Source organism: Protopterus annectens, chromosome 8.part0 (assembly GCF_019279795.1).
Source record: "Protopterus annectens isolate FY-2018-M chromosome 8.part0, PAN1.0, whole genome shotgun sequence".
Classification (NCBI taxonomy): Eukaryota; Metazoa; Chordata; order Ceratodontiformes; family Protopteridae; genus Protopterus; species Protopterus annectens.
Window position 1 is genome coordinate 262,995,555 of NC_056741.1, and position 26,848 is coordinate 263,022,402.

The 26,848-nt window shown below is 38.7% G+C and overlaps 1 protein-coding gene across 1 annotated transcript in view; it reads right to left on the minus strand.

The window, feature by feature from the left end:
* LOC122808215 (immunoglobulin superfamily DCC subclass member 3-like) overlaps window positions 1-26,848 on the minus strand; it is a 197,670-nt gene that overhangs the window by 1,775 nt on the left and 169,047 nt on the right. Inside the window, exons 7-11 of the mRNA XM_044079178.1 lie at window positions 17,686-17,851; window positions 15,637-15,887; window positions 13,600-13,764; window positions 5,890-6,078; window positions 5,215-5,319 (exon numbers count right to left, since the gene is read on the minus strand). Coding sequence (XP_043935113.1) covers window positions 5,215-5,319; window positions 5,890-6,078; window positions 13,600-13,764; window positions 15,637-15,887; window positions 17,686-17,851 — 876 coding nt within the window. The remainder of the gene's footprint in view (window positions 1-5,214; window positions 5,320-5,889; window positions 6,079-13,599; window positions 13,765-15,636; window positions 15,888-17,685; window positions 17,852-26,848) is intronic.

Consider the following 26,848-nt stretch of genomic DNA (forward strand, 5'->3'; position numbering starts at 1 on the left):
TTTATATGGCTAAAACTGCTTCATCCACTAGTACTCTGAAGTGGTCACATTTAGATATGTACCCTTATTCCTATCACTCAGTACCCACAAAATGTCAAATCCACCTTCACATTCCTACAACTACCACTCACCTGCCAGCACTTTGAAACTGTCACATCCAGCCACTCTCCCTTACAATGTTGTCTGAGCTACCAGTATACAGAAACTGTTGTATCCACAAACCTACTCCTATACTTACCCAACATTATCTAGAAAACTGGCATCTACATTGATAGTCTGCCATTGTGTCCATCAGACACTTGTCAGTACCCAGAACAATGGTATCTGCTTACATGCATGCCTTTTTGTCATTCTGCAATCAGTAGTCATACTTTTACACCTCTCATGCAGTGGTGAGAATCTATGAAATGTCACATCCTTTTATGTACCCTTATACCTGTCATGTACCTATTGCTTTCAAAAAATCATTATACTTACATAAATATTTAGTGCACATATCATTCACTCACTGCAATCCTAAACTCCATCACAAATTTGCATTTCCTTACATTTTTCACACATTTTGGTATCTACAAACTATCCACATACGTACCATTATATCTCACAAACATCGGTACCCAGAAACTCTTATCCACGTATGTACCCTTACCCTTCATGACCATCAGTACCCACAAGCAGTCTCAAACACGTTTGCCCTCACAAATCACAGCCATTGGTGCTCCCACAATTATACTTTTCCATATCACAAACATCAGTACCCAGAACCTGTCTCACTTACATTTGTACACTTTCACTCAGCATCATTAGAGCATGGAAACTATATATAAAAACTTAGTATACCCCCAAGCACATTCTTAATAAAGTATTAAAAACTGGCTATGACACTCATATCTAGAAGCAAGCTATTGTGGTCTTGATCCCCAAAGAAGGTCCTTCCACATACCTCCAAAACCTATAGAGAGATCGGCCTGAGGAGATATTCTATAAGGTGGAGGACAGAATCATCATAACAATTATTCATACAGACACTGGAAGCCTCTTTCTTTGTAAGCCCTGAGCTTGATAAGCAAGCCTATGAAGCTATGCCTAATGACCAACTTCAATGTGAAAGCCCAATGGTGTTATGATTGCCTGAAATCAGAAAACCTAGGAAACATCCAGATGTGTAGCACATTTGAAACTAAGAAAACACTAATAAAATATTTGCATTTTTTTACAGGTAGCACCCCATACACCCTACTAGTTTTAAAAACTCTAAGACTGCAGTATTTTAGCACTATTCGCCCATCTTTTATTAATACTATTCCATGATCACTGCAACTTTCAAAAGAACATTAAATAAATAAAATAAAATAATAACCACCGTGAAAAACTTTTCAAAAGCAAACTTCATGTTACTTAAGACCGAGGTGGAAAGTTTCAAGGCCCCCATGCTAAAGGATAATGCTGTCCTAGCTGCAAAATCCCTTACAAATGCATTCTACGGGCACCTACAAGAATGCATGGATTGTGCTATCCCAAGCAAAACCAAGACTCACTCCTCCAAGAAAAGGAAACCAGTCTGGTGGACCCCTGCCATAAACAAGCTATACAATAGAAGGAGGAAACTAGTACAGAAAAGAGTAAAATTCCAAGAAGGGAAGACATCCCTGATCAGTATCAGCAAGAAACTACGATCCCTCATAAAATCATCCAAGGTGAGCTTTAAAAGAAAAATTGCCAGGGACTCCAAAGATAACCACGAGGCATTCTTTAGCTATGTCAAGAATCTAAGTAGCAATGCTCAGATCTGCCCGGAGTTAGTGCAGAATGGAACAAAATACACTGAACCGACTGATCTCGCCAACATCCTGGCAGACAGGTTCAGTGCAAACTTCAACCCCCTCTCACCCCCAAAAGGGCCCATAATCATATCAGAAGAATGTAGAGCCCCTGAAATCACAGACACTCAGGTTAAAACAGCCCTCTCCAAAGCCAAAAACACAGCATCAATGGGACCAGACGGTGTTCCAGGCTGTGTCCTACACAAGCTCAAAGATGAACTATTCCCTCACCTAAACACACTGTTAAAACTCAGCCTCTCCACAGGCTACATACCCATAGAGTGGTGCACAGCAATGGTTATTCCGCTCCACAAAGGTGGAGCCACAACAGACCCTGGGAACTATTGCCCTATAAGCCTGACTAGCTTGGTCTGCAAGGCTATGGAGCGCATCATCATGGAACTCATTAACAGAAACATTGGGAACCTCCAAACACTGGACCCTACCATGTTCAGCTTTGTTAAGGGCAGATCATGCCTCCTAAACCTGATGGATTTCTTTGAGACAGTTACCAAGGCTATAGATGAGGGAAAGGTTGTACAAACAGCCTACCTATACCTCGCAAAGGCCTTCAGCACCATACCGCATTCTGGTATTATAGACAAGCTCACCAGCCTGAACATAAACCCCTATGTCACAAGATGGGTTGCCAACTGACTCATGGACAGAACCCACATGGTGAGAGTTGTGGGAGCTAGGTCCGACTCTAAACCGGTTACAAGTGGCGTTCCCCAGGGCTCAGTCCTAGGACCCATCCTGTTCGGCATATACTTCTCAGAGGTACAGGCAAGCACAGGAGGACTATGGCTGACCAAGTTCACAGATGATGCAAACTAGGGACTATAATTGACTCTCTGGCTGACACAGACATCCTCCAAAAGGGTCTCAATGAGACAGATACCTGGTGTCAGAATCATGGTCTCAAGCTAAATGCCAGAAAGTGCATAGTCATCCCCTTTGGAAAAAAACAAAGTACCCACAAACTACCACATAGGTGGTAGTCCCCTAAATATGGAAGACGTACTAAGGGATCTGGGGACTCAAGTAGATAGTAATCTCTCCTTTGATAATCACATTGCCAAAGTGGTTAGAATATCCTTTTATGTGGCCCACCTTATCGCAAAAGGGTTCGTATCCAGATCAAAAGAGGTCATTGTGCCCCTCTACTCATCACTCATCAGACCCATCATAGAGTACAATGCCCCATTTGGGATATACCTTACAAGACACCTGCAACAGCTGGAAAGACCATAGGATCAGATGCCCTATGCAGCTCGACTGAAGAAACTCCAGCTGTACTCGGTTGCATACTGCCTACTCAGAGGTGATTTTTGCCTGAAATACAAGGCCATGTCCAACCCAGAATTGATGGACATGCTCCACCTAAAGAAAACCATATTCCCTTGAGCCACATACTCTAGGGCTCTAAACCTCACCACAACAATAAATAGGACATGCTGGAGGGATAGATTCCTGTCCCAGAGACTTCCCATGCTTTGGAACAAAATTCCAGTCTACATTAGATAGAGCTCCTCACTATCACTCTTCAAGAGAAACCTTGACCATGGATGGGAAACATAAAGTTTACCCCAGGGATCACTTCAGTGGCTCTGCTGGACAGAGGCACAAGGAACTAATCTAAGGGGGCAGCGAAAGCCAACACATTTTGGCTAGGCTTATAAATGCCTTCGGGCAGATAGCCTAGTACCTACCTATGAACCTATAGGTTCATAGGTTAGTACTAGGCTAACTGCCTTGGTAGCCATTTTAGGCCTAGCCCAATTATCCCTTGTGAGACTCAAACCCTGTACTTTGTGTTTTTAAGGGAAATACCTTAACCATTAGGCCACCCTCCCAACCCCTATTTACTTTTTTTTGGAGACATTGAGGTATCAACATAGTAATAATGTGTACAAAAACATATGTGTGTGTGTGTGTGTGTGTGTGTGTGTGTGTGTGTGTGTGTGTGTGTGTGTGTGTGTGTGTGGGTGTGCGTGTGTGTGTGTGTGTGATGACGAGCTACATTATTATATGCCTGTGTGTGTACTTCATGTCCTTTAAAGAAAAACAAATCAAAATGGAAATCTTGTGTAACTGTATATGTATGTCTACACATAAATACACACACACACACACACACACACACACACACACACACACACACACACACACACACACACACACACACACACACACACACACACACACACACACACACACACACACACACACACACACACACACATATGATGTGTGTATAAAAATGTATGTAGCATATACAATACAATATGTAGGATGCAGTACTGTGTTTAAATGCATGTCTGTCTGTGTGTGTGTGTGTGTGTGTGTTAACTACTTCTGATTTCTTTTTCTTAGTGTTTTAGCAAATAGTAAACATACATTAAAGTAAATTCAGCTGTATATTGCGGTTACCATCAATGGGCACATTTCATTTATGGACTACAAAATGCTCATGCACTCTAACAGCATAAGGACTGACTCAAAGTCAGTGGGTAACTCTTATCATGGATCTGCATGTCCCCCTCTGTAAGGATGTCACAAAAAAGCATAAAATACCTTTTTATGAACATTATCAGTGCACCTAGTTGACAGGGTTGCCACTTGTCTCTCTCTTTCTGCAGTTCTGTCCTGTGTGTGTGTCTGTGGGGCTTGAAAATGGTAAATGTGTTGATACTTTACAATAAAAAATATTTTCTGAGTTTTCTGTAAATATCACAGAAATCTTTGATACTACATTTAAGTTATCTTAACGTATAAACTATTATAAATAACCAACACTTAAAGCTTAGCATTTCAATAATGTGTTGCTGTAAATTTGTCAAAAGAGGTGACAACTGTCTTTAAACCCCCTGACTAATCTAATTGCTTTGTTTTGCTATGAAAGGGGAGTGTTAAGTTCTCCTCCCCTCTACAATAAAAACAGTGAAAAACAGTTTAACAGTTTTCTACCTTTTTTATATCAGCTGCTGTGTTCCAGACATTAGCAGGATTAATTGCCCATCTAAGATTGACAGCAGTACCTGACAGGGTAAACTACGGATTTAACTGTGTCGATGATATGTCATGCAGGTGGAGACGAATTCCTCTGCAAAGTATGTGAGACGTTGAGCTTAAAAAAAGTGGGTGCGCTTTCCCTTCCTTTGATTCCAATACAAAGAAATAAAAGTTTTAAGAAGTACAAGCAGGTTTCTGGTACCTACATAATACTGGAACCATATTGCAGGGAGAAAAGAAACCTAATGATTGTCCAGAGTGAGCAGAAACCACTAGAATCTTATCTTTCTTCTTCCGTCTTTGTTTAGTACTTTGCAACAGCCTAAAACATACCTCTCCTACACTGCATAAGTTACACCATTTCAAAGTTACTTACCAGTCTTACCCGTATTCCCCTTCAGAGAAACGAAGCGCACTGTACTATTCCCATCACCATTTCCGTTGAAGGCCTGAAGTTTGATCTCATAGAGCCCTAAGGTATCTGGAAGGCAGTCGAAGGAAAACAGATGAAAAAATACATGCAAATGAGACACCAGGAATATTATGTACATCATATATACATTATTTAAAAACAACTCATAAAGATGCTTGACATCCATTGCTTTTATTATCATGCAGAACACAGAGCACTGTGATTGTGCACTGAAGTTTGGAACCAGGCAAACTAATTAAGCACCTTTCTGATATAAGAAATGCCCTTAAAAATGTTATTAAGTACCTTTCAACACTGTTAAGCTCTAGTCTTGTGCTATAGCATTGAAAGTGATCACTGCAGAGCAATGGAGATAGGCTCACAGCTTAAGAAGCAGTCTGGCACACTTTGATGACTTTGAAACAGTCAACAAACACAAGTCACTCACTCACCTCAGAATAAGTGAGCTGGCATTTGCCATTCACTCCTACCCTCCCCTGCGCGCCTCTTTCAGTGCCCAAAATGCTAAATAAACTTGGGTCAACTGGATCATAGGGCTTTATTCCTCTAAACAAAATAGTTTAGATTTTTTTCTGTAGAAAGAATTCCTGGCTTAAAAAATACACATTTTGAACATACCTAGGTCAATAAATATGAAGGAATTGGTGGTACTTGGCAGGATCTCTGGACCATCAAATTCTGTTGCTGGCATCTTCCTGTGGTACAGCTTAAATCCTTCGATTTTACCAGGTTTGTGTGGGAGTTCCCAAAATGCCTGTACTGCTGTTTCATTCAGGACTTTGGTGAAAAAACCCAATGCAGCTGGAACTGAGTACATAAAACAAAAAAGGTGCCACTAAGCCTTAACAGAAATAATAACTTTTATGTCTAATGAAATTATTTTTATGTACAATTTCTTGAAACCTGAATTATTCTAATTCCAGTAACCAAAAGAAGTTCTGTATAGAAAACTGAACAATTTATGGGAATTGTTAGAAATTTGTGTACCTTACATTAAAACTGAGGTAGTATTGGGTAGAAAATAATATTGTAGTTTAGACTGACATTCACATTTGTAATTGTAGTACTCTCTTTAGAAAGAGTAACCATTTCTTTTTTAATTAATTATATAATAGGCAATCATTTTTTCAGTGCAGTCTAATTGCTATGTTTCTGTTAGAGCTGCCTAAGGGAGACACATAAAATAATTTGGCTATAGCCATCTTTTCCCCATTCAATATGTGCAATAAGACAATCCAGAGGTGTGCACGAGTACATTAGACATTTGTAATGTATTGCCAAAACAGCTATCAGACACTCAGATGTTACCCTCATACCATACCATGTGCTGCCAGTAAGTCATTAAAATATTTAGTATGCATTTCATTATAAGCCAAATCACGAACTAAGTCCCAACAACCAAAAGGAAAAAAGCAGTAAGCACCGTGGTAGTCCAATGAACCTCTCCAAGCTGTAACTGTAGATAAATCCTTTATTAAACACGAACAACACAATAAGGTAAACGAAACACTGATAAATCAAGCGCTTTCACCTGCATAGATGTCAGGCTTTTTCAAGATGAAACAGCAGGGTAACCAAGTTCATTTAAATAGAGACTTTCAGTGGTGATTGTTTCGATTAAACAATTACATTAATTAAATTAATTGAATTAAATTGATTGAAATACTTTGACCAACACCAAGATGCTTGATTTATCAGTGTTTCGTTTACCTTATTGTGTTGTTCGTGTTTAATAAAGGATTTATCTACAGTTATAGCTTGGAGAGATGCATTTCATTATGCCCAAGTACTAATATAAACTGTTGCCGTTTATAATTAATTATTCCTGAATTAAAATGTTTCATGCATTAATCTGGATGCTCACATATGACAATGCTTGCAGTTATTATTAACATTTTTAATTTAGATAGTACCGCTGGAAAAGTGAAGTTCTATTTATAAAGGATAATCAAATGAACACAGATAATGAGTACATTACGCAACAAAAATTAAATAAAAAAGCAGCAATATATTCAGATAAGGGAATACCTCCTGAGGGAAGGGTAAGATATCAGGAAGGTAGTGAAAATGACAGAACTGTCATATGAAGGCAGAATGGGATATAGAAAACCTGCAAGATAGGTGAACAAATTAGTAACATTTGGAGGGAGGCACTATGAAAAGGCAGTAAATGATAGAAAGGGGAAAGGCAAACAGAAAATGAATGCATAAATAAATATGACAAGGACTGTATCAAAGGAATGACATGGAAGTGAAAAGAGATGAAAAAAGGAACTCAAATGAAATGGTTAGGTGTGGCAGGAAATCATAGAAAGACAGAAATGGAAAAGACAAGTGGCCTTGGGAGCAGGAAAATGAAGAGAGGAAGAAACAGAGTCAGGGTGGTTCTCAGCAGTGCCAGAAACTTAGGAAGGAAGATGGCTGAGCTGAACACATTAACAGTGCAGATTAATGCCAGTGTGGTTGTGGTAATGAGTGAAGGGGAATAGGATAAAGTATGTTAATACTAGGGTGCAGATTTTTTAGGAACAACAGAGTAGGCAAGGAAACTAGAGGGGTATCAGTATGTGTGCAGCATGGGAGAGAAACGCTAAAGGAAAAAGAGATGGGCAAAGAAGACAGCAGAGAGAGACAGAAACAAAAAGGAAGGGAAGAAAGGAAGGGGGGAGAATTTGAAGAGCCAAAAGAAAGCTTCCTAAAAATAAAGTTAACACAAAAAGGGAAAGCTTGCACATTCATACTCTTTATAGGCCACCTAGTGTAAGCACAAGGAAAGATGGCAATTGTGAAGAACACTGGACCTAAAGTGCTATTCCAAAACAGCACTGACCTCATAAGAATAGTCATGTTCATCAGTGACCAGTATTAACTGCTGTGTCCTTCACAATCACCAAAGGCTGAAGTGCATTAAGTGAAAAGCATATGAAACCTAGTTGTCTTTGATGTCATTCCTGAGCAAAAGTAAGTCACCATCTGCCTTTTTGCTTCCTCCTGCAGCTGACAATTAGCTGCCTCCAGCACTTGTCCTTGTTCACTGGGTATTCCTGAACTCAACCGGACCATAGGTGAGGAAATCAAGAATGCTGGTGCAGTAAGATGCTGCTTGCCAGGGAGTGTGTCCTAACTCTCATTCCCTCGAGGCAGTCTTGCCGGCTCCATGATTGCTGCCCTTGGAATGTTCCTCCATGCTTTTGTGCATGCACAACCTCCAGACTGAGCTGCTCACCACTCATGCAGCACGGAGCTGGCCTGGCCTGTATGCTCAGCCGCTCACTCCTATCCTCCTCCTGCAGCCTCTCCAGTGCCCATGCTGCTAATCAAACATGGGTCATGTGATTACACAGGAGATGATTACAAAAAATAAGGAGGTTGTAAACAGTCTTCTGAGGAGGTGGCGAGAAAGAAAAGAAGTGGAGGAGCTAAGGGTGAAAAAAAGCATTCTGAGGAAGTGTGTAAAATGGGTTTAAAATGGCAACATGACAAAAAGAAAACCAGTCTGGTTCACTAGGGAGATCAAAGTAGTTAAAAGACAGAACGTGAAAAGTATACATGGAATGAACAGATAAGAGCAAGGAAACACTGTGAAGTTAAACTGGAGACTAAATACAAAGTAGGAAAGTATAATTAGAAACAGGACATGCAAAAAAGGTAATAATAAACATTAAAAGAGAAGAAGACCTTCTTTAGGGGTGTAGAGGAAAGTAAAAAAATCAGGGAGTAGAAACTAGCTTTTTTCACTACGGAAGCAAAAGGTAAATTATAAGGGAAGTCATAAGTCTGGAAAAGCACGCCCAGGCCAGAAGAAGAAGAAGGAGGGACAGATGAGAAGTTAACAGCGAAGGATTTGGAAGGGAAAGTACAAAGACTGAATGAAGTTAAGGCACAAGTGCAAAATGAGATTTCAAACAGTATGCAGAAATGAACTTTGAGATTTTTCAAATCCCCTGACAGAACTAATCAAAAGGGTCATTAATGGTAGTGGCCATGACTCCCCAACCCCAAGTAAAATGTGAAAAAAAAGGGGAATTGCTAATAATGACTGGGAACATCATCCAGTAGTGGTAGGAATGCTTTACAGAACTGTGAAATCAAGTGTATACACACTCTCTGAGGAGGCAGTCCCAGAAGTAGATTGTGGAACTGGGTCAATTTTGGTAGATGAAGTCACCACAGTAATTTCACTGTGGCAAGGTTGTGTGAATAGATGAAGTCTGAAAATAAATATTTAAGGTGCTGGATGCTATTAAAGAGTCATGATTATTCCCCTTAATGATATTTATGGAAAGTGTGTGTAGTACCCCTGGTTTAGCAAACTGGGGTTGCGGTTCCCATTTTTAAAAACAGAAAATGATGGTATGTTCCATTTATAGAGGAATTATGCTCCAAAGGCCACCATTGGAAAGTCTATGTAAGGTTGTTGGAAAGAAAAATCTGTCCTATAGTTAAGCTTGTGATTCAGGAAGAGCAATGCAGTTTCTGTTCTGGCCAGTGAGAATGGATTAACTCTTTGTCCTTGTGCAGATTCATAGATTCATAGACTGTTACTAGGATAATGACCTGCGGGGGGGGCTTTTCTAAGCCTAGCCAAACATTTTCTGAAAGAATAATGATGATGTCCTGCATCCAAATAGGACATTGAGGTCTAGGCATTTATAAGCTACCTCTGTCCATAAAGGACATGGGTGCCAGGCCTGCTGGAAATTTCCTATTCCCCATTCACTTATCTAGGTTGTTGTTAAACTGAATAACAGATGATCTCAGCTGCACATGAATGGGAAGCCTGTTCCAATAGGAGGGACAGTCTCTGGGACACATAGCTGTCTTTCCAGCATGTTCTGTTTAAGTCACAGACAAAATTTGGGTCCTTAGACCTCACGAATATGTAAAAGATTCATAAGTGTGGGGTTTGTGGATGCCTTGTAAGCCAGGCATAGATCACCCCTCAACAACCTATAGGATACTCAGTCAAGGGAAAGGGCTTTAAGGAGCTCTTCATAAGGCAGGTTTACTGTGCCTTGTATTCTTTTTGTAAGGAACCTTTGAGGTCACTCTAGCTGTTGCAAATGCCTGATCAGGTACATACCAAAGCAAGTACTGTACTCTGTGATTGGTCTCATAAGGGTGGAATACACTAGAATAATAACCTCTTTGGACCAAGATGCCATGCCCTTACTTATAAATTGCGAAACATAAAAGGACTTCCTCACCACTGTAGCCACATGGTATTTGAAAGTAATTCTACTGTCTACCTATGTACCCATATCCCTGACCACTGGGCTGTCTCTTAGGGAAGTATTACCAACATGGTAATTAGCTGAGATGGTTGATTTCCCAAAGGGTACAATTATGCATTTCTTAGCATTGTGTTTAAGACCATAGCTTTGACACCATCTGTTAGTCAGAGATAAACCAGATACTGGAAAGGCTATGGAAGCTTGCCATTACTGTCTACATGTGTTTTATGGGTTATGACCGAGTAGTCTAGAATGTCTTCTGGGAATTGTTGAACCAGTATGGGTCCCAGGATGTCTGCTGCATGCCATGCAGTCTCTCTATGTGTGGAATGAAACTTCATCTGCAGTGTCAGTGATAGGTCAAATATGTTCAAAGTACACATAGGAATCTGGCAAAGGTGTGTCTTCAGCCCTTCCTGTATGACATTTTCATGGACAAGATATCAAGGGACAACATTATCCAGTTTAGACACATACATGCTATGGATGATATTGTTCTCTTAGTCTCAAGTGACTATGATCTTTAAAATGTACTGGAGCCATTTGCTGCTGAGAATGAAATAGCTGGGATGAAAATTGCATCTCAAAATCAGAGGTTATGATTCTGTTTCAGAAAATAATATATTGTTCTCGCAAATGAGGTGGAAACAGCTACTTCTAGTGGAACAGTTTAAGTATGTCATAGTCTGCTCAGAAGTGAGGTGTTGGGGAGGGTTCTGGGAGACTGACCAACTGAACGGTGCAACAGCAGTAGTAAATGAGGGTGGGGGCTGGGTGATTGACCTGATGTGTGCTGCAGTAGAATATTGGGGGGGGGCATTGAGAGACTGACTGTCTGATGGATGCAACAGCAGCCACAGAATGAGTATAGGGGGCTGGGAGGATGACTGGCTGATGGGTGCAGCCAGTCAATTTCCCAAACTTCCACTTTCCATTATCCAGTCATCCCTTATGCTCCTAAAGTGGACATTCTCCAAACCGCAGCTGCACCTTGATGTCTAGTCCATGAACATCATGAACAGAAGGTGAGATAAAGATGCTCCCTTGGTAAAGTCTTACATCCACCTTAAATGTATCTGACTTAGCACTGAGTATGTGGACACAGCATATGGTCTGTAAATACAGGGACAAAATGGTACACAATAGCAGTGTCAGAACCCCATATTGTTGTAGCATCTCCCACAAGACATTCCAAGTTACTTGGTCATATACCTTCTCCAGATCCACAAAACACATGTAGACAAGACTGGCAAACACCCATGACATCTCCAATATTTGTACAAGGGCAAGGAGATGATCTACTGTTCCATGCCCACTATGGAATTTATATTGCTCCTCCACTTTCAGATGAAGACTCCTTTGTAGAAACAGATGGACTCTACATTGCTGCTACACTTTCAGATGGGGTCTCATTTGCAGAACCAGATGGACTCTGCATTGCTGCTACACTTTCAGATGGTGTCTCCTTTGCAGAACCAGATGGACTCTACATTGCTGCTACACTTTCAGATGGAGTCTTCTTTGCAGAACCAGATGGAATGAATTTACATTGCTCTTCCACTTTCTGATGGAGTCTCCTTTGCAGAACCAGATGGACTCTACATTGCTGCTACATTTTCAGATGGGGTCTCCTTTCCAGAACCTAGTGAGTGTGACCGCTATCATGCACTGAACCACTTCACTGAGGAACATGAAGCTGCTAAGACGAGAATCATAATTTTTAAATCTTCCCAGAAAAGACTGGTTTGTTGTCTATAAGTGGGAGGGGAACAGCCACCTAAAGTGGATGTGTTTAAGTATCTTGGGGTCTTACAAATTACAGTGGAAGAGACTGGGAGATCACCCAGCAGATGGATAAAGAAACAACACTGGACTGTAATGGGTAAGCAGGAGCTGAGTCCCAGGATGAAGTTCTCAGTTTAGCAGTCAGTCTGTGTCTCCATCCTCATTTACAGTCATGAACTGTGGGTACCAAAAGGATGAGTTCAGAGATATATTCAGCAGAAACTAGGTTTCTTTGAATGGTTATTGTCTCACTCTCTGTGATGCAGTGAGGACCTCAGAAATTTGTGAGGATCTTGTAGTAGAAATGCAGCTCCTTAGGCTTGAGAGGAGTCAATTGAGGTGGTTTGAGCACCTAGTGAGGATGCATCCTGGGTGCCTCCCACTAGAGGTGTACTGAATGGATTATATATCTCAGGTATGTTAAGTTCTCTTTGGCCTCCTCCAGGAGGACCTAGAGATTTTTTGTGGTGATGGGAACTCTGGTCTGCTCAACTCAGCTTGCTGCCACCACAATTTTCACCAGAAAAATGATTTATAAAAATGGGTGGATGGGTTTTGATTTTTATTCATGAATGTTGTAAATGTAGTTATTTGTAATTAATCTTTTATCCATTACTGGCACAATAATAATTAATTTCCTTTCTTAAATTTAGTCCTCCTTCCCTGTGGGATATTAAATCTTGTGTGCGTATTCATGCTGAATTATTTTATCTGCTGTTGCATCTGCAGCTAGTGCAAATTTATAAAGGTAAACTTTAGAAAGACATTTCTGGAAACAATGCTCACATTTTAGGGGGTGAGCTGTAGTTTAACACAATACAGTCACTGTGTAGTAGTGCTAGTTATGATGTACAGATCATAGTTAACACAACTACCTAATAACCATCATCCACAACATATTTAATACATGCTAAAGCAGCTTCACCATAATACTACCAGTTTCAGTTTCATGCACTGTTTATATGTCAATCTTGTCCCTAGTACATGTTCAAATATGAATTATGTTCAAATAAGCAAAACGGATCTGAAACGTGACCATTCATCTATATAATCTGATGCAGGCTCAAGTAATTTATTAAGGCCAATCAAACTATTTTTTTATAATTCACATTTTAAGATCTAATTCAAAGTACAAATAATCAATAAGTACATGTTAATGCTTTAATTAAGATAATACATTTAATAAATGAACAACCTGAAGGCCAAAGTAATGACTCATTTGTGCAATTGGTCCTATTTAAGTGGCTCATAAGGTTCCACCAACTTAGATGTTTCAGATCCAGTTCACGCTTTGTAGGAGAGGACTCACCACTTCCCAAGGTTGTTGCTACAACAACCTCTGATTCCTTGCTTGCTCCAAGGGGAGAGTATGCTTTGAGGTAAATGGAATAGGTGGTAGAGGGTTCCAAGCTTGTGAACGAGTGTTGAAAGGTGGTCTTACTGACGGCCTCTTGTAATTCCCTGCTGTCTGGCTCTGGAACAGATGAGATAAATGGTATTACAAAACAGAGGGCTTCTTCCTCCACTCACTACAGACACAAGCAATAAAATAATGTATTAGAAAAGTGAAAAAAATGCTGTGCATATACTGTCAGCAATCCAAGTGCATCCTGGATTATAGTCAGTTAGGTAGTTTACATTTCCCCATACATTTCCCTGTACTTTCTACCACCCAACAATCATCATGAGAGTCACAGCATGATGGGTGGCTACCCAAATCTCTGTATTTATCTTCTTTAACAAATATATGGTTATAAATAGATCTGTAGGAAGGGAGTTTGGTACCCATAGCAGCATACCCATTTCTTCCTTTTAATCATACCACAGCCTATATCACACACAACTCCCAGCCCAGAGTCCACTGCCAGCTCTAACCCTGCAGCCCAAGCCAGACCATGTTAAACCCAATTAGTGCTCTGTTCCCACAAAAGCTGTGTGGTTGTATCATTACCTGCATGCCAGAAAAGCATGCAAAAATATGCCAGGCAATAGAAAAGATTCCAGGGGTACAGCACCTTATATGTCAGCAGAAATTGCCCTTGAAGCAATTCCTTTTGCTAAATATGGTTCTTGGTCATAATGCCAAAAACTACAATACAGAATGGTACTCCTGTGTATAAACTGTAAATAAATGTACAACAATGTACAACAAATAAACTAAACAGAAAACCTGAACCGTGAGAAAAAAGGGAGAAAGCAGGGATAATACTTGTCTCATGAAACCGCTTAGTAACCAAAGGCTCCTAAAACAAATAAATTCATGCACTCAGTTATTAGCAATTAAATTAAAACCACTTTACTGTATAGTCCACTTCATCAGTTTTGTCAGCAAACAAAATCTAAAACTAAAATCATAAATGCCAGAATAATCATAAATACAGGACAGGGTAATTTTTTTGTAGTACCTGACTTCAGATAATACAACCAGTGTTCGATAAGCAGAATTTCTTGAAGCATTCAGTCTTTAGGGGACAGCAAGACACATAAGGTTTAGCTGAGAAATAATAATGATGCTATCCCACTTTTTTTTGGTTCCAAACAAGGGGCTACCACTCAAATCATAACTCAGAGCATGGCAACAGTACAAGTCTGAGCTTATAATGAAATCTGAGCTTTTGTCTTCTCTGAAAATCTTTTTTTTGTTTTGTGACCTGCCTCTAAGTTGGTAGTGACAGTTTTCATTTATGAAGACAAGTTAAAAGATCACGTTTTTCAGGTTCTCCTTGCCCCCCGGTTGCATCAAGTACCCATATAAAGTTTGAGCTCCAGACTCCTGAGGGCCTTAATCCAGCACTGCCAAGGGGGGCTAGAGAAGGTGGGGTAAACTGTAAAAAGAAAAGAGTGAAACTACACATTATAAAAAAAAAATATTGTTTTCTCTTGTCGATTCCCCTCCATAACCTAGCACCCATGACAGCAGATTCATCCCCACTGCCCTTCCTGCATCTCTGACTTTAACCTTTGAATATTTCCATAGTGTGAAAAAGTACCCCAGAGATGTCTCTGCAGAAATTCCATTATTCTGATAAACAAAATGCTGCAAGGGTTGATTTCATTAATTGCAATGAATAAGTCCTTATTTATGATGTACGAAATGTTGTGGGTATGAGAAACTGATTGACTACACAGCTATATAAATACAAAGGAGAGATGCCATTTGAGTACCTGGCAAAAGAACAGGTGGCTAGCATAATGCTGAATTCTGCATAAATTTACGTAATGTGGAATTATACTTAGGACTGGTTTCTTAGTGTTACACAACATGGAAAAACACAACAAACAGCACTTAGTACAATATTGCATGATGCTCTCTGTCTTTGTCTCTTTTCTCCTCGAAGCCACTTACCTCCCATTTTTCGAATATGCAACACATATCCAATGATGCCCTCTGTCACCTCCATTGGTGGCTCCTTCCATGACACTTCGATGGAGGTGGTAGAAAGTGGCACTGCCTTCACTCCCTCTGGACTGTCTGGTAGCTCCTTGGAAAGTGCAACAGCCAATCGTGCGCTTGCCTGGTTGGTTCCAGCACTGTTTTCTGCTATGCACTGATAAATGGCTTCATCTGCTGATGTGATCTTCTGAATTGTTAATGTGCTGAAATTTAATAAAACAAATCAGTCTGATGCACAGGAAATATGTGGCAATAATGACCACGTTGTATGAATGGGCACATTTCAAAGAAATAGCTAATCTGTTTAATGTATCCAGCTTTAATAGCCTCATTCTACTTTTAATTACATCACTGCACATCTGAGCTCACAGTTAGCGCAGTAGCAATAACAGCTAGACTACCAGGAATAAATCTTGTGTTTTCAGTCTCACTGCTATATTTCTAAATGTCATGAAAAATGTCTTGCTAGTTTGAGGTTCTATCCATCAATGTTGCATTACTCTTCATTTTAAACATGGCTGCAATGTACTTATGCTACATTTTTGCATAAATTTGCATATTTACATCATTGAGGTACAAATCAGCAAATAATGACTAAGCCCTTCCAATAGCCACAAGTACTAAAAATCAGATCACATAAGACAGTTTGTAAGAATTTAGCTCAGTCGGACTATTTCGGTCAACAAATGTCAAATAAATAAATAAATACTCATACTCATTTTATCCCTTTCCATTTCTCTCACTGTTTCTTTTTATCCAGCACTGATGTGACAGCTACTATTCTGAAATTAATATTCCTTTAGTAGCAAAAAGTTAATAACACCATATCTCCAACCTGTAGTCATTATCTTAAGCCTTTCTTTTCTCTCTCTCTCTCTCAGCTTTCACTTCTCTTATAATCTTCTTCCTAGCTCTGTTCTTGCAAAGGCATGCTCCTCTCCTCAGCAAATGCATATGCAAGTCATGCCAACACTACACCTTTTAACTCTTCTCACCATCTCTTCATTGTTTTTCTTATCCATCTGCCACCGTCACGTAAGCCTTGCTTTACTCACTTTTCCCATGACAGTACATAGTAGCATCAGACCAACAGTAGGCAAGTGGTCACAGCGATCCTAAAAGGCCTCTCTATATACACTTTTAAGTACAGTACTTAATAATACATTGCCAGTTTTATTATAAACCCTCTTTGTATAGCCTTGACTTTTTGATCTATAATTAACCAGCCCTCTTTACTAGTATCAGATGCCACTTGGTTTGCTACAGATATAAACTTCATTATCTCCCTAAGCATAATAGTTATTTCCTCAAACCTAAATTATTCTCTGCTTTTATTAATTAAAAATAAAACCTGTATATTTCAGTATCCTTCCTAAGCATTTCAACGGCTCTCCTTTTGATAGTTAGCAATATTGACTATAACCCCAATAATCTCCCTTTCCACTCACTGTGAACTTTTTTCCTCCATGTAATAAATGTCTCTCTCTCTCTCTCTCTCTCTATTTTACACCTTAAATGATTAAGTATTAATAATAAAATGGATGCACTTGAACCACAGATATACAAATAAACATACCTGTGATGTACTTTCAGTGTCTCTGAAAGTGACTCCTCAGCCAAAGGCATTCATTTTCTGATAAATATCTCAGTGGGGATGCAGAGAAAACTTGCTTACAAAACTGAAAAGCAGTTCCCATGAGGGTATAATTCTAGTGTAGGGCTTGTTAAAAGTCATGTAGTGAACTTGGGGCAATAAGGAATATTACCCAATATCACCAATATCATTTGCTGACCAGAAACACCATGCATATTTCCTCTTAATATGCACACAGCAAGATTTGATAACTTCCTTTGACTGAGAAAAGCCCACTTGGGCAATAACGTACCTTTGTCAGGATTGTATGTATGTTAAATATCAGTCACCATTATCCCCTTAGAATGTGAATCTGAGCTTTGGGCTTCATTTGTTGTAGTTCATGCACAGGTGTATGTTTACCATACCTGTTATTGTCTGAAATTTGGATGTTTTCTCCAGGAGTTAGGATCTTGCCATTTTTCAGCCAAATGAGGTGGGGTTCTGGCACTCCCTGTGCCACACAGCTGAACACAGCACTGCTTCCTGGTGGCTTTGAGATGGACTGAGGCCACTGGACAAACTCAGGTGGTGCTGAAACAAAGTAAGACAAATGAAAAATGGATAAGCAGTATCACATAAAACTTTCTATCCTATAACTTTCAAATGATGTCATCAGGTGTTTTAAATTCTGTGCATAACTTCTGTCAGTATACCATAAGCTTTATCAAGGTGTAGCTACCCTCACATGGGAAATGCTGAGGTCCAGGTAAATCACTATTATCAGGCTTTGCATTCTGCCTGTCTACTTATCTCCAATAATTGTTATAGTTAATGGGAATTATCAGTTCAGTTTTCAGAAACCACAATACTACAAAAGAGGAGTTTATAGGTGTCAAGGCATTCAGAACATTTATTCAGCACAAGTGAAGTACAGGTCTCAATAAAGAACGGGAGCTTTTATGATGGAAATCTGTGTACTCTACAAACATGCATATATAAAATTTAAACAGCTACAAGAAGCTATAAATATGTATTTCAGTTTATTCAGTGGAATACTGACACAATTGGTTACGTGCAAGTTAGACACGCATCTGTGGCAGGTCATGAAAATAACTGCAGTTTATGAAAACCTAAATGAGCTACAATACCAGGGTCGAGACAATTTAAAACCTAAATAATTTCAGTCATCAGCTGGACATTTTTATATAGCTAAGAAAAGTATTACACATCTTATGAAATATGCAATATATCTGCTTCAGAAATCATTACAAGTAATACCATGCAGAATGCATCATGGATGTGTGATCAATTGATTTCCTTTCACTACTTTCCATCCAATATGTCACGTCCCTACCAGTATCACCCTTGCTACAAGTCACTCGATATCAGTCAATACAATTGTGTGCCCAGAAAAATCTAATTCTTATCTTCAAGAGAAGACTCTGTCCCTATGCATGGTGGACAAGCAGAGAACAAAGCTGAACACTGAGAATGCCAGGAATAGAGTAAGTGCATTTTAGAGGTAGTGATTTAGGGGGATCTAGACTGCTATCTTTTCATCTTTTTGTCATACACTTCCTCCAGTATTTTGTTCAGGCTCTAGCTTACACCCTAAAGTGGAAGGTCAAGTGTGTGGTCCCTTTAGTGTCAGAACATGAAAAATCGGTAACATACCCCTGTTAGCCCTGTATGAAAGAAAAAAAAACACTAAGGGGATGCTTAAGATAACTTCAGTGTCTGCCTTTATTCTTCATTTGTAGTTTGAGCTGATACAGCTTCAGGTTAATTAACAACACAATAACCAAACAAACATTAAGTCATTCCTTAGTGCCATGAAGTTAGTAGCCAGTGCTTATCCAGCTGATATGGGCATGTGAATGAAGCCAAACAGACATGCCAATAAAGATCTTTGCTAATGCTTAGTCAGTATCAACAGCCAGATTCACTTATGGATTACAAGATGGAGACATTAGGACCACAATGGGAAAATATGGTCATTTGGAGCTGTGTCTGGGACAAGCACTGCCCAAGCATGTTGCTGGAAGATGGGATACTGTAGACCATACACAATGCTGGCAATAGGCTGTAATTGGCTTGGCACTTTTTTAAAACTAAAGTAGTACATTATAAAATGACAAGCGTCTTACAATTCTGAAGCATGCTCTTAGTCTACAGACGACAATCACTTATTCCTGTTGCTTCTAATATCCTACTCAATGCACTTGACTCTTCCCTTCTTATCCCCTGTTCCACCAAAGACATTCCAGTCCTTTTTGACAATGTACATTTACTCCACTGAAGACACCACATTATTTTCCTGTAGTGTACCAGTGTGTGTCAACCTACTGGTTATTAACTTGACCGTTGCTCATTTTGTTATGCAGAATTATTATGTTGACTTGTAATTCTGACCACGTATTATATTCTTTGTAAATTATTACGGAGAATGCAACGTAATGTTAATAAGCAGCCTCTGACCTATAAATCTAGTAACTATAATGCATAAATATAACGTCTTTTCTGCTATTACATATTCCGCACAGACGTGCATTTTATGTTGCTTTGTACAGGAAGCAGCAATTCATACTTCAAGGCATGACACTGACTATGTTTCAGTTCCCATAACCTCCCTACAGTGAAAAAATGGGCAGGCAGAACACTGTCTTAATGTCATAATTGCAGATATTGGTAATCTGCTTTCTTATTAGTGACATCATTACTCATAGGGACCTCAGAAACAGTGCCAATAAAAAAGATTTACAACAAAGAATATTGTCTAACTATAAAATAGAAAAAGTAAAGATTATGAAACAATTGTTTTGGTCTGGCTCCCAGTGACAGATTGACTTTGGCACTGAAACTTGCATGATAATAGGAAAAGGAAACTGAGGTAGACATAATTTAATTTATTAATTTTTTAGTTGGGTAGGTGAGCAAACATCATCACCTCCTTTCAGCCATAACCAAGGCCACATGGGCAAGAGTAAATGCTATGTACATGGACAGTTTTGACTAGCCAGTTAGCCTGAATGTTTTTGAAATGCAACATGTAACTAGGTTACCTGGAGAAAATCCATGCAGGGACCGGAAGAGCATGCAAACTGCGGTCAGGATTGAACCCCTGGAGCCTTGAGGTAGACATCTTAGGCATTCATTCTGGTACTAAAGGGCAACACCATCATATGGATACTCACACAACATCCTTTTTCATGGTGGTATGGTCCATGCTTTTTTACAAGTGCTTACACAGTCACTAGGACCATTAAGAGACTAGCCAAAGAAGCTGCTTAAATTACTGTTATTCACCCCTTTGTTGAGAAGGGCTATGCAGTACAACCCAGAGATTTATGACCGCCCATTCAATTATTGAGATTAACGTTGGAAGCAGCCATAGTACTGTTTTGTATGTTAATTATGGAGAGCTTATTCTACAGGTGTGAAATTCATTTGTGGTAAGTACATATCCCACCAGCAGATCTTATCTGTTGATATAGATTGAGATCCTTGGTAGAGGGGTGTGAGGAGTATTGATTATGGAGAGATGAAATGAGTAAAATACGGCAGGGTATTTCATGGCTCAAAAAAAGTAAAACAAAGGTCACCACAATGGACACAGTAGGAAAATAAGTACAAGGAGAGGGCTACTAGTCTATGTGAGTAGCTAAGGGACCTGAGACTGGTGATCTTTTTATTTAAGAATCTCTTGATGCATTTCAACTTGAGCAATCTGCATGGAAAAGTGCATGCCAAATGGACTGTTTTATTCAGTGATAGTCTTGGACTTTACAAAGGATGAGTACATATGAACTAAAGCTTATTTAGCTCTATAGGAGATGGAAATGAGATGTGCCAGGTAGAAGGATTTACAAACTATTGATGTAAAAGTGATGGCCAAATGATCTTGAGCTCTCAACGTATGTTTTGAAGTCCATGATAAGAGTATCAGTTTAGAAGGGTGTTGGTTATATGATAATGGGGGGGGTGTTTGCTTGCCAAACAGACTCACGCTACATTTCTTAGCACTTAGCTTAAGAACATTTGTTAATTTACCAGCAGTTGGCAGTCAAGCTTTTGCTGATGTAAGGCTATATATCAGAAGGCGAGCTCACAGCTGCACCCAATTTGCTGTGGTCAGCAAACTTAGATCATTCCACACTGGAACATTAGAATGGAAATCAGAGCAACACATTCTGAAAAGGAGGGGCCAACAGTGAATCATCTGGGATATCACTGGTAATATTTTTATGTTCAGAAGATGCTTCTGCAACTGGTTACCCAACAATTAGCTATCCAGTAGACAATGTGCACATTTACAGTATGACTGGTAAGTTTATCAGTAATACCTGCAGAGGGTATTTATAGAAGGTTTTGGTAATGCCAAGGTAGGCAGTGTGAAGAGAGTGATCACTGTACACACTTTCAGTGTTGTTTTGAAGAGGTGAACAAAATTAAGGAAGCAGTATCTTCCATTGACAAATCCAAATTGGTTTAGGTCAAAGGCTAGGAGTTTACTTTAGTTTCTTTGTGTAAAAGGTAGCATATTTTTAACTGAATTTTGTAACTCCTGGAAGGTTTTGTACCAAGGCGCTAGAGAATAAAATACTTTTGGGTCTGAACCAGTGGTCTTGATTTTCTTATTGTTGCTAGTTGTATGGACTAGTTGTCTTTATGGCTTCAGACCGTAACAGAGACATTCCATGAATTTTTGGAGAAGATTATCTGCCTGTACTGGGTGCTGCTGGTGTTTCTGGACATTCATCTGGGTCACAGAGAACAATGGAACAATGTATCCAGACTTCACAGATTCCTACTGGTGAGAACAATCATGGTATGTCCAATTTTGCCCAGCTGTTTGATCAGTGTATTGAGGAGAGATAGAAACGTGTGAATAATCCCTTTTCTGCGATGGGACAGGTGCCCAATTCTGTCCCTTTGGGTATAAGAGAACTGTATGATAAATTTGAAATGGTACTGCAGAAGGAAACTAAGGTACATTTTAACATTTTGGGCTTAAAAAGATATATGGAGTTGAACGTTACACCTAGAGGTCTTCGGTTTATAAAGAGCCCTAGTGAACCTTTTGATGTGCAGTGTGATTCTGATAAAGTATTTAAAGAACATTGGGTTGCAGCAGCCCACAGATGTGTTATGGACTGGCTTGCTATTTTTCTTGAACATGACCAACTTAAACAAAAACTTAAGCAAGAACTGCAGTCCTTATCTTTACAGATTTAAAGTTCTCTGAATTCCTCTAGTATGAATTCTTTGATGGAAAATGTAAATATGAAGTTAAATTCATTAGAAAAAGATTTAGTGGAATACAAAAAAAAAAACCTTTAAGGGACATCAGAGAGTATGAAAATGGGTGGGCTTTTGTGTCTTCAACTAAACAGCAGTGTGGGAAGGGATGAAGTAACAGCAAAGGTTTTAAAAAACTCTTGCAGTTTCTTTTGCTTCCTCAGAAGAAACAGACCACAATGGCGGCATAAAAAGCGACGAGCATGATTATCTGGCTTTGCTAGCAGCCAAACAACTGGAGGAACATGAACACCAGTTTTGGAGGGAAGGAGAGAATGATAGGGAGCAATTTAATCAGAAAAGAAACCAAAATGGCTTCTACACCAATGGCAATGGGTCTGGACAATTTTCGAAATTGGCACCATGGCATTTTAACAACAACAGAGGCAGGTGGCAATGACTTTGTTAATATGAACTGTAATATGGTTGTAAATCTCTTTGGATGTATTTTGTCAGATGAACAATTTGCCATTTTGAATTTGGGGCTGAAATATGTCCCTATTGTGCTACCTAGGGATCATATTTAAAACCAGGAAATTTTCTGTTTGGTTCGTAAGTTGCACCTTTAGGTTTTTTATGCTAATAGTGATGTTAAGTTACCATGTGCTGATATCTCTATGGAAGAAAGTTTTCATTCTTGTTTTTTTTTTCAGATTTGAATATGTCTATGGAACATGTGAAAAATAATGCTTATTGTTCTATTGACACTTCTGTTGTGCCTATGAAAAGCAGATATATTACCCCAATTCTAATGAAAAAATTATACATTTTAATTCAATGTTAAAATTTGCCATGAATGAAATGTGTGATAAGTTGTTATATAATAAGAACAATAAACTGTCTTTTGGCTTTTCTTGGTTAGGGGTCGCCACAGCGGAACTCCGGTCCGCTAATGATTGGCAGTAGATTTTTACGTACTGGCTTGCCGGGCCTAACGCACAACCTTCAATGAAGGAATGCCCATTCACGCATGTCGACACACAGAAGACGCTCTAACTGAGAATCGAAAGTGCAACGTCTAACTGTGAGGCGACAACGCTACCACAGCACCACCACCGCAGTTTATATTATATAATAAGAACAATATTTATTATAATTTGAAATTAAGAGAGTGGAAAGCAAAATGTGCTTGGAGCATTTACAGAATAAAGATGTATATGAAAATAGTGACATGAAAAGTTATAAACAATCTATAACTAAGTTTCAAGAACTGCTACAAAAAGGTGTGAGGCTAGGGTATTTTACAGATGATGAAATATGTAAAAAATTTAACAGTGAAGGCTGTGTTCTACCTATATTTTTCTGTTTGCCTAAACTGCATAAAGACATGAATAATCCACCAGGATGTCCCATTATTTCAGCTTGCAAATATTTCTTACATGGAGTTGGGCTTTTGTTACATAATATTTTTTACCGTATGTCTTGAAAATTCCATCCTATATTAAGGATAGTTTTGATTTTTTTGGATAAGATTTCTCATGTTAAGTGGAATAAAAACATGTATTGGATAAAGTTGGATGTTAAAAGTTTATATACATCAATCCAACATAAGGATGGACTTCATGCTGTAATGTATTTTGTGGGGGATATTCCTTTAACAAATTATTTGGTTGATTTAACTTATTTTTGTTTAAGTAATAATTATTTTGCATATATTAATGAAATTTTTAGCCAAAAACAGGGGCACCATTTTTGCCCATGTATGCAAACTTATTCATGGTTTATTTTGAATTAGTATGTGTGTATAAATGTAATTTTGTTAAGAATTATGTAAAATATTATTTTTGTTTTATAAATGATTTAATTTTTATATGTGAAAGGTGCAAGACTGAAATTTTGCAGTTTGTTGCTGATTTACAACAAAATACATTTGATTTGTCTTTTGATGGGCTACAATATGGAACCCAGGTCTCTTATCTAGATCTGACACTTAAGGGTTTGGATAATGGCAAACAATTTACTGGGATACAGAGGAAACATGTAGATGGAAGCCAGTATCTGTATGCTACTGGTTGTCAGCCCCTCCATGTTCTATCACCTTTGTCATATTGTGAATTTCTAAGATTATCTAGAATATGCAATGTTGAGAACAATTTGTTGGAAGGAATATACAATGCTTCCATTGTGTCTTACAATAGAGGTTATAGTAGGAAATCAATAGAAGAAGCTAATCAAAAACCTTTTGTGTTAAAATCAAAAAATAGTGACAGATTGTAGGTCAATGGGGGGGTGGAGAGACTGATGAAAACAAGAATGAACAAATGTATTTTGTTAGCACATATAGCATTCAAAGTGAAGAAGTTAGTAGTATTGTAAGATATTATTAGAATTTTCTCCACAGGGATCGGGATTTGAGTACAATTTTAAGTAAGCACCTTATGATGTCATACAAACGGGGAAGAAGTTTGAAGGACATGCTTGTTCATGGAAATTTTGTCTTACCGAAAAGTAACTTACGTGTTTGTCCAACATCTATGGGCACTTACAAATGCAATGTTGTTCAATTTGCAAATATATAATATGTTCCTTTGAATATATGAATAAAATCAAATATGTACCAAGGGGTCATTTTTTCATGTAACAGCAAGGGGGTTATTTATGCCTTAAGATGCCGGTGTGTTTTTTTTCATATTGGTGAAACAAAAAGAATTTTTAAAGTGAGGTTAATGGAAAATATCACGGACATAAAAAATCAGAAGGAAGACGATTTTGGCATGTCATTTCAGAGATGTACATGGCAGTGATTTTTATATGCTTCAAGGTTGTATTTTAGAGCAAGTATTTGTTGAAAATGATGATGAAATTATTTTGAAATAAAAACTTATATACAAAGAGTCTGTCTTTATTCTTAAATATGATACTTTGGTCTCTATGGGACTGAATTGAGAGGTTAATTGGAAGTATTTTATTTAATTGTGTGATTATATTATTGAGTGATTGAGTTTGTGTTTTTTGTACAAAAGGTAGCATATTTTTAGCTTAAATTTGTAACTCCTGGAAGGTTTTGTACCGAGGCACTAGAGAATAAAATACTTTTGGGTCTGAACCAGTGGTCTTGATTTTCTTATTGTTGCTAGTTGTATGGGCTAGGAGTTTACTTATGTCTGTATTAATGAGCACAGATATATTGTTCTCCATAGCCTTGTATATAAGACTGATGAGACTAAGGGGTCTCTTAATAGCCTGGACAAGTGGTATGGCCACCTTTACATAGTGAGGTCACAGTAGTAGTGTTCCAGTTGTCATTCATGTTACCTATGATGAGAATGAGATTAAAAAAGTTAAGAAGTGATTTGGCCAGGTAACATTTACTTCTTATAAGAAAGAGACCAAGTACATTATCAGTTTTGGATAAAGCTAATAGAGCTTGGTCTGTAGTAATTTTGGACAGCAGGATTTGGGGGCTAAGGACAATAAATGAGTGGGTGGGTGTAATATAGTTAGAGATAAATGTATTTGCCAGATTTGTGATGCCCGTGCCCTGGCCCAGCAATCAAGGAGCCTCAATCCTCACCACTAACACCAGGGAGGGTGTCTCATATAAGAGGAAAGGATAACAAATACACACAGTAAAGTACAATTTCCCTTAAGTGCACACATAGATCACAGTCAGTTTGGGGCTGGTTGCTCCCTTGCTCTCCAGGTCCCCAATAAGACTCCCCATTGGCACAGCTATAGGTCCAGATCTCAGCCTAGCTGGCAAGCTAACCTCCAGTACCCTCTCTGTCCCACCAGTGCTTCATGTCCCTGTCCAGGTAGGTGACACACCACACTTTGAGATAAGTATTTATACAACTTCACAGACACTCCTAAGAAAGGCTGACACAGATTCTCCAGCTGTGCCCCTTTACCCAGACTATACGGTAGTAATTAGTGCCACCACCAGCTAATACTTATCAGCTACCCAAAAGCCCTTAAAAGGGTGTACAATTATTACTGTGCAATATTATTATCCAATTGGCAAGTGTGACTAATCAGTCTAAGGCTTATTAGAGTGCCCTTGTACAATAAACTCTATAAATATGCAGTGTACTCTAGAGCTTAACTTAACTCTACACAAACCAGCCACAGGTAAGAGTTTTTTAAAATATTTAATAATAATTAAAAACACAAGACAATACTACTACACCACAGTGCTATCCAAGAGTTCAGAGATCACACAGAAACTTAAAACAATACAGTAGGAAAGTTCTGATATAAAAGAAAAATACTTAAGTCTAATCTTTATAGTCCTAGCTATTTCTACAAGAAAACATACTTCTAAGATACTACTTACATAAAGAGAGCATA